General features: G+C 45.5%; 1 protein-coding gene across 3 annotated transcripts in view; it reads right to left on the minus strand.

Annotated features, from left to right (window-relative positions):
* LOC6588153 (cubilin) overlaps positions 1-13,743 on the minus strand; it is a 42,571-nt gene that overhangs the window by 2,881 nt on the left and 25,947 nt on the right. Inside the window, exons 5-16 of one of the 3 annotated variants that reach the window (XM_026984298.1) lie at positions 5,790-5,967; positions 5,688-5,714; positions 5,415-5,623; positions 5,122-5,335; positions 4,576-4,793; positions 3,945-4,071; positions 3,772-3,876; positions 3,272-3,700; positions 2,802-3,205; positions 2,577-2,746; positions 2,325-2,502; positions 174-353 (exon numbers count right to left, since the gene is read on the minus strand). In XM_026984298.1, the coding sequence (XP_026840099.1) occupies positions 174-353; positions 2,325-2,502; positions 2,577-2,746; positions 2,802-3,205; positions 3,272-3,700; positions 3,772-3,876; positions 3,945-4,071; positions 4,576-4,793; positions 5,122-5,335; positions 5,415-5,623; positions 5,688-5,714; positions 5,790-5,967 (2,439 nt within the window). Of the gene's footprint in view, positions 1-65; positions 111-173; positions 354-2,324; positions 2,503-2,576; positions 2,747-2,801; positions 3,206-3,271; positions 3,701-3,771; positions 3,877-3,944; positions 4,115-4,575; positions 4,794-5,121; positions 5,336-5,414; positions 5,624-5,687; positions 5,715-5,789; positions 5,968-13,743 lie in introns of those variants that run through there. The other 2 variants (XM_026984285.1, XM_026984294.1) reach the window with 2 other exon arrangements.

A 13,743-nucleotide genomic window follows, 5' to 3' on the forward strand; every position in this document is an offset into this window, starting at 1 on the left:
ATGGGAACTGTTATAGCCGTGGAGGAGTGGAGAGGAGTGGAGAGTTTTAAAATCAAATAAATTACCTGGAAACTAAAAAGACTATAAAGAAAACCAAAATCAAAGAAAACCTTAGAAGAGCACAGAACAAATCAAAAATATATATGGATTATCCCAGGGATCCCTTAGCTTACCCGTTGCACTGGTCTGTGAGTCGTAGTGCGCATTCCGATGCAGGCCCAATTGGCGCACATGGTTCCTACGGTTTCTTCTGGAGTGACAGAGTGTGCATAGGAGACAGATTAGGGACAAGACGACGATTAGTGTTATTATAATTAGAACGTCGTGATCCGCCTCGGCCGCTTCCGTGGTACCTGTTCGCATTTATTGAGGGTGGGAGGGAGGTGAATAGAATAGATCATTTGTTAATCGATATTCGGAATACCTGAACGATTTAATATTAATATTGGGAACGTGTATGTGTGTGTCTGGATTTCTAGTTAGAGGAGGAGTTTTTGTGTGTGTTTCATGTGGGTGGGTGGGTTGGTGGTTGGTTGAGTTGGTGTTCTTGTTCTGTTGTGTTGTGTGGATGTGTCTGTGCAGTGGATTCCTTTAGACATTCCTTTAGATTTAGGGTTACTCAGTTCAGTTTATCATAGGCACCAGGAAGATACGATATACATATACATATACATATACATACATACTGCTGTGATATGCAGTGCGGTACTGAGCGGAAAGGTGCAGAACATAAAGAAGCCAGAACGAAACAGGGAACGAAAACTACATGCCGTGAATAAAATCTCTCACAATGCGATCGAAATGGGAACTGAAAGATGCAACAAAAGAGTAACTCGGATGATCTCTGCAAGGGTTGGAGTTCCGTCTAGTTCTAGGGTGAAGTGAAATTTTACTTTGGATTTTTGAGAATATTGTGCATGTCATGAGCGTTTGCGTGTGGGCTTTGTGGGCTTTGTGGGCGTGTCGTGGCGTGGTTTGAACGTGGACGTGTTTAACGATTGATTGTAGACAAGCTTTATGCAGAACTCACGTGTTAAATGTGACCAGAGAGAGTATTTCTTTAAACTTAGGTATAGATTAGAGTTAATATTTGGTTTTGGTTCGCTTCGTTTTTTGTTAGAAAAATGAGTAAAAATTCTTGCTAGCAGAATGTTTCGTTTATGTTTAGGTTTTTGCTTTTTTTTCTTCTTTGTTATCATATTAATGTTCATTGTTTTTGATTCTCGTGGCAATTCCAATTCCGATTTGGAAATTTTGATTTTCTTACTGATTCTCAGGGTTTCTTCTGTTTGTTTTTGTCTTTGTTCTGATTCTGAATCTTTAGTTGTACGTATTTAACACTAATGCCATAATTGCTAAAACAAGTGTCTGTCGAAATGTGGGCAGATGCGTGGAATTGGCGTTACCTGTGCCAGGGGGTTTTGGGTGGTTTCGGTTCGAGGGATTTATATTGTTTTAAAGTAGAGTTTTTTTTTGGTTTTAGTTTATTGGTTTTGTTTGTTAGTGAAGACAAAAGAAAGAACAGAGAGAAATATAGGTAGAATTAGACAAGTAGGAGAGAGAGAGAAAAAGAGAGAAAGTGAAAGTTTTAGTGTGGGACTTTCACTGCGACTGAAAGTGTTGGATGCCGTACGAGTGGTGTTGAGTGTGGAAGGAGTGTTCGAATACTGCTACGAGGTGGAAGAGATTGAGATATTGAGCGTGAGAGATGTATGCATGGGGGGCGGGGAGGCTTGATGGATGGGGTAGGGGATCGTGGAGGACCCTAATCTATCCAGGAAGTATGTACAAAAGTCTGGCCATTGAAATGAATAAAACAAAAAAACAGCTAGTAAACAGATTTAGTACTTAGGTGCAAATATTTATACTTAGAGAGAGTTAGAGAGTTAGAGAGACAGAGAGATAGAGAGAAGTTGGACTTGGCCTCAATATATATGTATTTTTAGTTGGTATTTGGTATTTTAGGTTAGTATATTATGGATTATCATAGCTTTGGTATATTTAGTGGATAACGTTTTGCAAGTGTTTCGTCGGGTTCAAGTTTTCTTCGCTTATCAAAACGAAAAAGTGTAATGAAAGTATATGGTACATAAGGATTGCTCAAGGACATGATCCATCCAGTCCATGATAATCAAACCGAAACGAAACGAAATGAGATAGATACAATAAAGGTCCCATAGAGTGGGAGTCTCACTGGAAACACAAACACGAATAACGAATAATAACGTAACGGATACAATACATTACGGAAACGGAAACGTAAACCTAGTCAAAGGAGGCAAATAAAAAATTGAACTGAACCGTTCGACTCACTCACGACTCACAGTGCAATTCGTCACTATCGTCGCCGGGACCGCAGTTCTTGACGCCGTCGCAGCGCAGCTTGTCCGAGATGCAGTAGCCAGCGCCGCACTGGAAGTGGTAGGTGGACTCGCAGTGCAGGCCCACGGATGGCGGGCCCGGGCCCGAGTCCTGTATCTCAGTCCACACAATGCGGAAGCCCTACAGCGAGACACAGAGAGAGAGGGGGATCGTAACTTCGTATTGACTTTTCAAGGTGTATCTTCATGGCTCACCTGTGCACCTACGGTCTTGTCGCTGGTTGTGAAACTAATGCGTGCCGTCTGGCCCGTGGAGGTGTAGTGCCAGTATTCGATGGGCGGCTTCTCGCCGCACAATTCCATGGGCGGTTGGTCAGAGTCGACATTCATCCACAGCCTCAGCACAGCCGCAGGACAGCCGCGATCTGGGCCGAAATCCAATAAGAAACTTGTACGGATCAGGATTGTGTTGATACTCACTTGCTGGATCCCCTTCGAGGCCGAACTGCTCAAAGTGAATGGACAACTTGTAGCCGGGTCGGGCGGTCATCACCCAATTGCAGGCATTGGAGGCCAGGCCGCGACCGGGCGCCTTGTAGCCCGCCGGCCAGTTGGGGGAGGTGATGATGCCCGAGTCCTCGTTGCTGAAGTTGCCGCCGCAGTCGCCGGCATCCGACTTGGCCGACTCGAAGAAATAGCGCGCCTTGAAGCCGCTGGCCACGCTCTCCTGGTCCGTGTGCAGTGTGATGCGCAGCCCCACAGCACCCCGGGGGCTCTCGACGGGTCCGGGTGCTGTCAGACCACAGTAGCGGCCCAGCAGGCGATCGTTGTTGTCCCGATAGACGACATACATCTCCAGCCAATCCTCAAAGCAGGCGCCCGACCTGCAAGCCCAAGGGGACCCCCAGTTAGATGCTATTTCTCAAGGACTTCTCATTGAGGATGCTTACCCATATGCACCGGCCGTGGCGTTCGCGTTGTTGTCCGCCTTGATCTTGAAGTGATCGAATACAATGGTCACCTGCTCGTTGGCCTCGGCCAGGAACAGGTACGAGCAGTTCGTGTCCGACGGATAGTTCGAGGGATAGCGCGGACTGTTCAGCTCGCCGCGCTTCTTCGAGCTGCTCACGTACGTGAAGCTGCAGGTGCCGTCCGGAGCCGCAGTGCCGGGTATCTTGTACTCCGTCTCGAAGGTGTACTTGCCCTTGAAGCCACGCCCCTGCAGCTCCCCCGAGCTGAAGACCATGGCCAGGCGCGGCCCCTCGCTGATCACGCGCTGCGTCTCGTTGCCACAGAGCTCGTAGTCGAACTTGTCGTAGGCGTCGGCCGTCTCCTGGCCCTTCAGATAGATCTTCAGATAGCCATCCGTGCAGTTGGATCTGTTAGAAGATTGCAGACATTGGAATGGGAAAATTCTTGGGGATCTGTGAACCTGCTGTGAAATGCTTACTCGCTCTTGTCCTTGTGCATTACTTGGGGTATGTTGAAAGTACTGGTAAACTCGAGGCGCACACGCTCCAGATGCTGGGCATCCTGCATGCCATAGATGAAATATCTAAGGGATGATAGTTCCATTGAACTTTCTCTGTTCTAAGCATTCTGTAGATCTGTAGGACTACTCACCTACATACAGTTTTTGGTATATAGGGATAGGGATAGTTGGGGGAGAGCACAAAGCCAGTCGACTCCTTCTTCGATAAAATCTTTTGATCACATTCTGAGCCACGTATGTGAATGCCATCATTTTCACCTGATGTACATGGTATGATGTATGTCATTCATAAAAATTTGTTGTTGCATTTTTTTTTCGTATTTTTTTGTAAGTTTGTTAGTAGAGCAGTTTTTTGAAAGAGCAGTCGGATCAGGTCAGATCAGGTCAGATTATAGCAGAGCAGAGTACATCAGATAGCGTAGAGAGAGAGAGAGATTCGTTTTGAAGTAGAAAGAAAGTTGTTGGGGAAGGTTAAAAATTTGATGAGAGTGTTGTTTCAATCGGTTGGAAAATAATAATAAAAATGCAGCAAAAATGAACAAAGCCAGTGGAAAGGTTGGTACCAAGCACATACAAATAGCTGTTAAATGCTTTACGCTGTGGCAACCATTTTGTGTGGCGCCCAAAAAGCTATGCTACACTTTCGGACCGGACCGCGCAAAATGGTTGCCGTGGGAGGGGGCGGGGGTCGGGGGGCAGAGAGCGCACAACTGAAATGATTGATAAAACAATTGCAGTTAGATGGTGGATATAGGTACTTACGTATAAAATCTAATTTAACAAAACCCTCGCTAAATTCATAAAATCCTTTAAAGCCACGATTCTGGGTATTTGCGGTGCGCGGTAACGTATAAAAATGAACAAAAAGGCTCGACTCGCTCGAATACAAAACTAAGTTTCTTTGCTGTCCGCAATATGTACCGATTAATGCTGACGAATTATCTGGACCATCGTACACTTTCACATAGTCAAATGGGCAGCTGTTGTTGTGGTTTTCATGTTGTTGTAGGTTGATTTTTTTGTAAATATTTCAGAGATTTGATAGCAAATTGGATAGAGAAGAATGGTTTTTTAGAGATACTTGTAGTCGAATGAGAGTAAATTTGTTTATGGATTTATGGATAGATCACAGATTAAGAGTGTTTCGAGGGATGTGTGTCTTGGATGTGGGCTGCAATCAAAGCAACCTCTGACCTGGGCCAAGAACTTGCTTCGATCTTGACTTGTAAGCGGTGTTGTGTGTGCGTGTGTGTGTGTGTGTGTGTGTGTGTGTGTGTGTGGGTTTTGTGCAGCATTAGAGGTACTCACTGTGGTCCACCAAAAAATAGATCAAAATCACGAAACTCTAATCTAACTCTCTGATTCGATTCACCAAGAAACTGATATGTGCACGACATATCCTTCGGATAGGCACCTGGATAGGTTGGCGATATGAGCGTGCCGGTCTTATTCACACTCATGCTCGGCGTTATCGTGTAGGAACATGGCGATCCCGCAATGGGTATGCCAATTTCATATTCCGCTTTTCGAGGGATTCACAAGAGGTTAAGTCATGTTATCGGCTGTTCATCGGGTGCTTTTACAAAGTCTGGTCTACTCACATGCATTTATAAACCTAAACGTGCCCTCGAACAGATCGGTGGACACGTTCTTGTTGCTAAAAAACGAAATGGCAACGGCGCGGTACATTGAAATGCGACGACGCGGCGGTATGGCGCCACAGTACCGACCACCGAATGGGGAATTGATAAGCTCCGCAGGCTCCGACGATTGCACCTCCGAGTAAATATCCATGTACTCATGAACACAGCTGCAAAGAAGACAAACCGAACTGTTCGACTGATTTTATCTATGAAAATATGTGAGATGATTACCTTGGTAATTCACCGACGGCCGAACCGCTAAATAAATTGAAGAAATTTATATTAAAAATATTATGAATTGTGTATCATTAGGTCTCAATCATTAGGACTTACTCTGGTGGACTTCCTCTTAAACTAAACGATTTAAAAACTACTTCGACGCGCTGGCCAGGTCCTGCTAGGAAAGTGTAGAGGCATTGGCGCGAATGATTGCGATGGTTGTGCAGCAGCGGGGCCGAGAAGGTGCCATTCTGTGGCCCACCAATCCGCGACACAAATGTCTGATCACACTCTGCAGCAAGCGGGAGAGATGGGGAGAAACAAATGGGAAAGTTTGCAGGCGTTTCGGCCATTGATAAGTTGGGATTGTTCAAGGTTCTGTTGCAAGTCGGTTAGACATGGACACTCACACACAGCAATACAAAACACATACATATACAGAACGAAGCGGCAGAACAAGTGTAACGTTGGGTGTGTGTCTGTATCTGTATCTGTATTTGCAATTTACAACTATAGCAAGCGGTTGGGTTCGTCTACAAAGATAACTTTCAACTACGGGTAGACAGACACCAAAATTTAACTGCTAACTACGGGCGCGACTCGCACGCACTCAAACACAAGCGCACACACAACCCAACACACGTACACGCACACAAAGATACACATCGAGAGCAGGAGAGAGTGAGAGAGACAGAGTGAGAGAGAGAGAGAGAGAGAGAGAGTGAGACAAGGCGCCACCTACTTGGCGATTTCGTGGGTCGCGACGACACCTCCAAATATGTCACTACGGGCTGCATCCAAGGCTCGCCATCAGCGCCGGACGACTCTAAGTGAGCAATGCCTGCCCCTGTAGGGAGTTGGGTGGGAGCGGGTGGTAGAGGGTGGTAGAGGGCGGTAGAGGGTGGTAGAGGGTGGTAGGTGGGAGACAAATAAACATACACAGTGTTAATGATTTCGATTTGCATGAGAGTTGCGCTGAATTATGATTTATTTAGCTGGGGGATTGGGACTGTGCGTGGGGCTCCGTGGGAGGGTCTGCTCTAGTTAAGTCCACACTTGATGCTTAACAAGGAAATGCGCTTCCCGACGTCATGACAAGCTGTCCTACTGCTCGTTTGTTTGTCTATATATCATAAATGGTTGGGGTGTGGGTTGTGGGTGTGGGTGTGGGTTTGGGGCAACATGATAACATGTTATTATCAACTGATAATGCAACTTAAAAAGGAAATTCGTGTAATCTCCGTGTAATCTCGGCGGAACAGCTTATGGGAGAGAGTGTGTGGGTTTGTGCTCCTAAGCCAGCGGAAATTATGATGAGCTTTTCTGCACACAGATACTCGCTCTGCTGCAGCAGCGGCAACACACTTCCATCAACTTTTAAAGCCTCAAAGCCTTATTCTCTATCCGGTTTCAGCGTACTTTATGGACTATCTTTTGATTGACATTAAATGAAATTTAAATGTGAAATGTTCTACAAATGCTTTGCGGGCACTCGCTTCCAATTAAATTCAGTTTCGGGCACATAATAAATGAGCGGGCGAGGATTTATTCTGGCTTTTGTGGCTTTTCCACCAGCTGGTGCCTCTGTTGCCTCTGTTGCCTCGGGTGCCCTGCCTTGTAGTTGCGGTTCTCTAACAGTTTTAGTTTTCGGATGAAACTGTTGCCAACAGCGATAAATGTATCCGGATAAACGGTTTCGTTCTCTATTGATTTTGTGATTCCCAGTCAACATGGTTTGTAGCCAAAGCCCCCGCTAAGCCACTGATACAATTTCCAGCTAATTATTTACGCAACCGAATGGCAAGCCCTTTTGGCAAGCGATCTAGGTGATTATCACCCTGCCCATAGCTCTTTAAATTAATTTTGCAAAAGGATATTTGTGCCTGGAATGCAGTTTGCAAAACAGCAAAATAAACGACGCTCGATGTAAAAGTTTGCTCATTAAAATGAGAGCGTATTTGTGTGGCAAACACAAACACACACACACACACAGATACGTAAACACTAGGATAACACACATGGACAGGGGGACACGGTGCGTGCAGCGTTCCAAGGCCTGAATAGCACTCTGGGGCGGGGCCAGGGCGTAACAATGACAACCGCAGCACAAAATCGTGGTAACCGGAAGCTGGCAGAGCCAAATCCAAACCCCCTCCGCACCCCTCTCGAATGACAATGCGCAGTAAAGTGTCAATAAATTTTATGCAGACGCCATTTGCATTGCCATAAATATTTTTGTTGTGTTCCGCTGCGCTCTGCCGAGTTCCCCGGTGTAGCCACCCCGTTCCACTACCACCCCACTCCCCCTGTCATTATGTTAATGTACACCTTTTGTGAGGCACCGACTCGGTTTCAATGCCACCAGCCGCTTGAACAATGCATAAAAAATGCAACCAGCTTTTAATTGCGTATTGTAAAAATGAAAAACTAACTGAGAAGCCGCCAAATGGCGGCAGCACTTCGTGTTTCAATTGTGTTTGTTAAATGTATTTACCGCCAGACTAAGCAGATGTAATCGGGGGGAAGGAGGGATCCGAATGGAGACGAGGCTTGGTTAGCCGCAACTTTGGTGTTTAGCACAAATTGCGCCCAAAGGATGGGTGGGTGCCAGTAAACGTTCTGGGAGCCGCACAGGCATAATGATGGCCATGACGGAGATGTTACACAGCGTGAAGCAGGGACAGGGGGCCAGAGTGGGCGCGTGTCTCCAAGGGAGCTCTTAATATCAGACACACCTACGAAAGCTTTACCACATGCTGATGCTGCCAGGCGACAAAGGAGAAGAGATATCCCGAGATATCTCGGGAATCCCAGTCCAGAGAAGTTTTGCAAAATAATAATTCTCTGGGTAATTATAGGAAGTAGAATTCTCAAGTGAATGGAATGAACTTTCTCTGTAGCTGTGCGAATATTCATAATTACAGTCCAAATGATCCCCCTACTTAAATGATCCCATAATTAATGGCGTAATATCAAGTAACCTTTGGGCCAACAAAACTTGGACTCTTTTCAGAGAAAATCAACTTTTGCGTTGCACTTTTGAAACTTTTGAAACAATGCCCTGGCATTGCTTTGAGCCAACTAAAATCAAGAGCTTGCTCTGATTTAAAGTTTTCCAGACTGAATTTTGCTGCAGAAAAAACAGTGCAATTTTTCTTCAGTTCCTGCTGGAGCTGCTTCAGCTCCTGGGGGGTTTTTCCAGCCGGGCTTAAATCACTTTTTTGTTGTGGTCTGTTTCGTTTCTGCTTTGCATTCAGAGGTGACACTTTTGTCGCCTTCTGCACATATAATCTTTAGTGGGTCTGTCTGTCTACGGCAGCCTCCTTAGGCCCATTCCCATTCCCATTCGCAGCAACTGTCTGCCGGGGTCTCCTGCTCGAGTACACACTTCTTGAAAATTTAATGGCTGCCACTGCTGTTGGCACTTACACGGTGGCCCGCTGAGCCCCCATGCCCAAACCGCAGCCATTCTCATTCCCCAGCCTCGGTCTCAGGCTCCCCTCTGACACCTCAGCCGAAGAGCTCATGTTACAGACAATTTGCGTTAAATTTACAAGTACACCATTCGCCAAATGCCAGACCAGAGCCACAAACAGGACCAGAAGCAGAAGCAGAAGCAGAACCAGAGATGGCACAGTGCCTTATGTTGTTTTATTTGCAATGGCGTGCCGCTCAGGTACATCCAGAGATCTCATTTTCGCTACTTTTACCACAGCCCCATGGAACGATGGCAGCGGCACCGGCAGCGGCAACAGCAATTAAAGTGGATTTTCATGAAAATGAGTTTTCCTAATAGTTTATTTTAGCCCAAGAATAAAATCATGGCGATAAAATGCGTTGATTAAGCCAGACGAGGAGGGAAGGTGAGAGGCAGAGGCAGAGGCACAGGCAACATTCTGCCATGAGGATGATGGGTCCCGACTAGGATAAACATCTTAGACACAGCTGCTGTCAGGGCTTTGGTTTCGGTTTTTGGTCGGTGAAAGTGGAGGTGGCAGTGGCAGGCGGGCATAATTATGCATATTATGTTGCAGGGACTTAAGTGCATATTTGTGTTAGCTATCAGGTAAATTGGGTCTAATTTATTGCCAATTAGTTGGGTGATTAAGTTCGAGTGATTATGGCATGGCTCGGCTCCTTAATGGGGCTTGGCGAATGGGTTAAATTATTAATTAAAATCACGCATACGCGCGAGTAACTCGCCATTCTTAAGTGAATTTGTCTATAGGGCAACACGAAACTGGGAACTGGGAGACTTAAGTAACGATATTCTTTAGCGATATAAAATCATATATGTATCAGATGAGCGTGTACTGGGCGAATAGGTCATTGAATATCACGCATACGCCTCATGGGATTCCACATTCTCTTCACTCTAGAGAAATTGTGGTCGGTCTAACATTTGGTCAGCTCTCGAACCTAAACTTTATACTTAATTTGAAATGTTTTTTGCCTGCCCATTGAAGGTGGTTTTTCGGTATCAAAATTTGGTAACTGCAATTGGGGAGCACTTCAGCTCCCTGAACTGAACTTTGACTACGTTGAAGCAAACTTTTGCCGATAAGTGGAAATAATAATAATAAAATTGGCTCTGGAAACTACTCACGCTTTTGAATGGCTCTTGCGTACGTACCTGCAACGAGAGAGAATGAACGGGAATCGTAAGTCAATATGGAATTAATACGCAGATATGTGCGAATATACATATACTTATTTCACTGAAAGTTAATGAAAGTACTTGCTGGCCCGTTGCACGGGGAATGCAGCAAACAAAGAGGACTGCTGGGGTCAACAAGGCGATGCAATTAAAACAGAATGAAGAGAGAAATTGACATAATGGATATGGAGGTAATCAAAGAGATTGAGGGGAGGCACTGCCACTCGTGCAGCCTTCAATGTCGCTTCATTCAGAGGCGATTCCACAGATACAATGCAACATTGCATTAAAGGGCAGACACTGCTCCTGGCTTTCGCTGTGTGGCTGTGGCCATGGCATGGAAAGGATAGGAAAGGAAAGGACTCGATTCAATAAGCGTCATATTATGCTGTCTAGTCGGGTTTCAGCTGAAGCACCTCGTGTTGCATGCTGCTAATCAATCATGGCGTGCAATGTCAGAACAGAGCGGGGCGGGGCAGGGCAGGCCAGTGCGGACGGGGCTCTTCCAGCAGCTGCCTTCAATGGGCAATTATTGATTGATGCCAAGTGCACATCGCCGGATGGAAAGAGGCATGTGGCATGTAGCAGCCCGTACAACGGGTTGCACCATCTCTTTCTGAAGTGGCCCACAACCCTGATCCAGTGCCCCTTTTTCCTCTCTTCTATTACATCTTGTGTGGCTGCCGCAGCAACTGCCGCATCCTGCCGTCAATGTTAAGTTTTTCGACATTGAAATTATTCTTTTGAGGTGCCGCACAGCTTAAAGTTGTACCATAATTTGTTGTTTCCATGCAGCATTTCATGGTTTTCCCTCCTCTCCTTGTGTGTGTGTGTCCTTGAGGTTTCTGTGGTCCTGTCAACAGTTTCAGTTTCCTTCTCGTCTGTATTACTTTTGAGAAAGTTTTCGCAGGGCATCCGCGTGTGCATTTAGCAGATATTTCTCATAATTGTATGCGAATGTTTTTGCGACCCCGAACAAAATATATTTTCTGTGATTTTTCTCTAATTTCGTTTTGGTTGTGACGGAGAGAAACGTGTTTGGCATTCTCAAAGCGCAGAAACCAAACAAATTATTTAAATGACTCGGGAAAATTAAGTGGAAATGTGTGTGAGCGGTGGGTGGGAAATGAGGGAAATACGCGAGATGTAGATAAGTCGAAGCGAGGCAAATTTTAATGCCGCTCCAGAAAACCTTAGACAAATAAAACTATAAAGAAAGAGACCTCCCCGAACCCTGGAGCGGGCTGTGGTCGATGGGTCTAGGCCTAGGCGGAACCTATTTACATAAGTGCCCTCCCCCTTTGTGGAGGCGCACGTGTTTGATATTTCTTTTAGTTTTATGTCAGAAAATACACACACACACACACACGCAGACACGGGCACATCCGCCCGTTGATAATTCAATAAACTAAACAAGATTCTGTTGGAGATTTATGGGTTTGCTGAACTCGCTCTAGCAGCCAGTTTGACATTCAGCAATTTCGACTGCCTTAAGGAGGTGCGGTGCGGTTTATAAATCTTCATTTCAACGCACACAGATACACAGATACACACACGAGCATAACGACATTCCGCTCTTAGCCACTTATTAAAATGCCATTTTAGAGTGGGCGGGCAGCAGGGGCAGGAGGAGCAGCAGCAGCAGCGGTAGCGGTAGCGGCTGGTTCATAAATTGCCAACACTTATGCCCAATAAATGGCCATAAATCTGGGCAGCCGACTCGTTGGCGGCATTAAAATGCGCAACGACACGGCCACAGCCCAGGCTTGACAAAAACAAACCCCAGCCGAAAACTAGGCAACAGACAAATGCCACGAATAAAGGAAATACAAACGGGGAGGAGTCGAGGCTTTGGATACCCTTGAAGATCTGTTGTTTCAATGCTAGCTATAGATTATCGTCTAGGCTAGTAATGGCTATAGAAAATTGGCTAAGCTATGATATGGAACTACAGTTTGCATAGCTTCATTGAATTATTTCCTTCTTGTAAAAGGTGTCTACCCAAAGTCTTCTCATGGAATAGAGATTATAGGGAACACATTGTTGGTGAGAGGGTGGGAAATGCTACCTTCTCTGCGTCCAAATTCAAAGCAGCCTCTGCAAATTCCCAAGTACTCGTTATATTACGAGACAAATGCCACAAATAATAAGTACTAAGCATTAAGTACTCCCAGTGTTACGAGACAAATGCCACAAATAATAAAAAATATGTCCTGCTGATGGTGTGTGTGGGTGTGGGTGACTGGGACAAATCTCTGTTTGTTGTCGAATCATTCTCCACGGCTTAGCAGCCAAGCACAATGTAATTTGGTTTTAAAAATGCGAACATTTGCTATGCCAACTGGCCCGAGGTGCTGCTCTTAACGGGCGGACATTACACTGATGTCGCTGCCAGAGGACAGAATGGACTGGAAGGCAGTCCAAATTGATTAATTGACAGTTGACTCGTCATCGTTTTCGAGGGTCACTCTGGCTGGCAATCCTCCTCCGCCTTTTCGGCCAACATTGTGTGTCAATAATGGACATGACGTGCCGTAATAAATCCTTGGTCAGCCAATTTCACAAAACTGCATTAGATTTCGAGCCATTAGGCAGCATTTCGCCCTCCTGGCTACTCGTACTATCTATTCCTATTGGCAACATTGCCTGGACATGGACTTGGATCTGAACTTCGACTATCTACAGTTTACACATCGCTGAATGCAATTCTCGACGCTATCTCTTAGCCATTGTGAAATGTTCATCATGCAAATAAAAAAATGAATGAGCAAAAAGTGCTGCCCTACTTATGCCATCACCGAGAGAGAGAGAGTGAGTGAGAGAAGGAGAATTAGAAGCAGATTTATACTCGTACATATAGGAATATCCTTCCCTGTAGCTCTGGGCGTTGCTCCATTTCCAACCATTTCGTAGCTGTGTGGGTTTTAGTGTTTTTTTTCTCGATTTCCACTCCTAATTGAGCAATTTCCTTTGGTTAATTGCTTTGCGCGCTGACGGATTTGGACTTGGATTCAGATTCCGATTCCGATTCACTTAGAGGCAGAGACAATCTCCTCTTTGGGGAGCAGTGTCGCGCCCACTAATACTCGCGACAATCTGCTCTTCCTCGGTCAATTAATGCGCCATAACCAATTCATAGACAAGCGAATTGAAATTGAAAAGCGGTGAAAAAGGCGATAAAGGACACCTCTCGAGCAACGGATACAGCATTCGTTCATATGCAAATGCAGTCATAAAACGTGACACTTGCCGTCAACTTCAATTTGGCCAAGGCATTGACTACTGGCCATAAATACGTGTGGCGGATGACGTGCGTGTGTGTGCCAGCTACCTTTTTCTCTGGCACAAAAAGGTAGCAAATACTCAAAATGAAGCGTAATTTGCATATGGCTTTGGGGTCTGGATGGGGAA

The sequence above is a fragment of the Drosophila persimilis genome, unplaced genomic scaffold (genome assembly GCF_003286085.1).
Source record: "Drosophila persimilis strain 14011-0111.01,24,50 unplaced genomic scaffold, DperRS2 tig00000000-arrow-pilon, whole genome shotgun sequence".
Classification (NCBI taxonomy): Eukaryota; Metazoa; Arthropoda; class Insecta; order Diptera; family Drosophilidae; genus Drosophila; species Drosophila persimilis.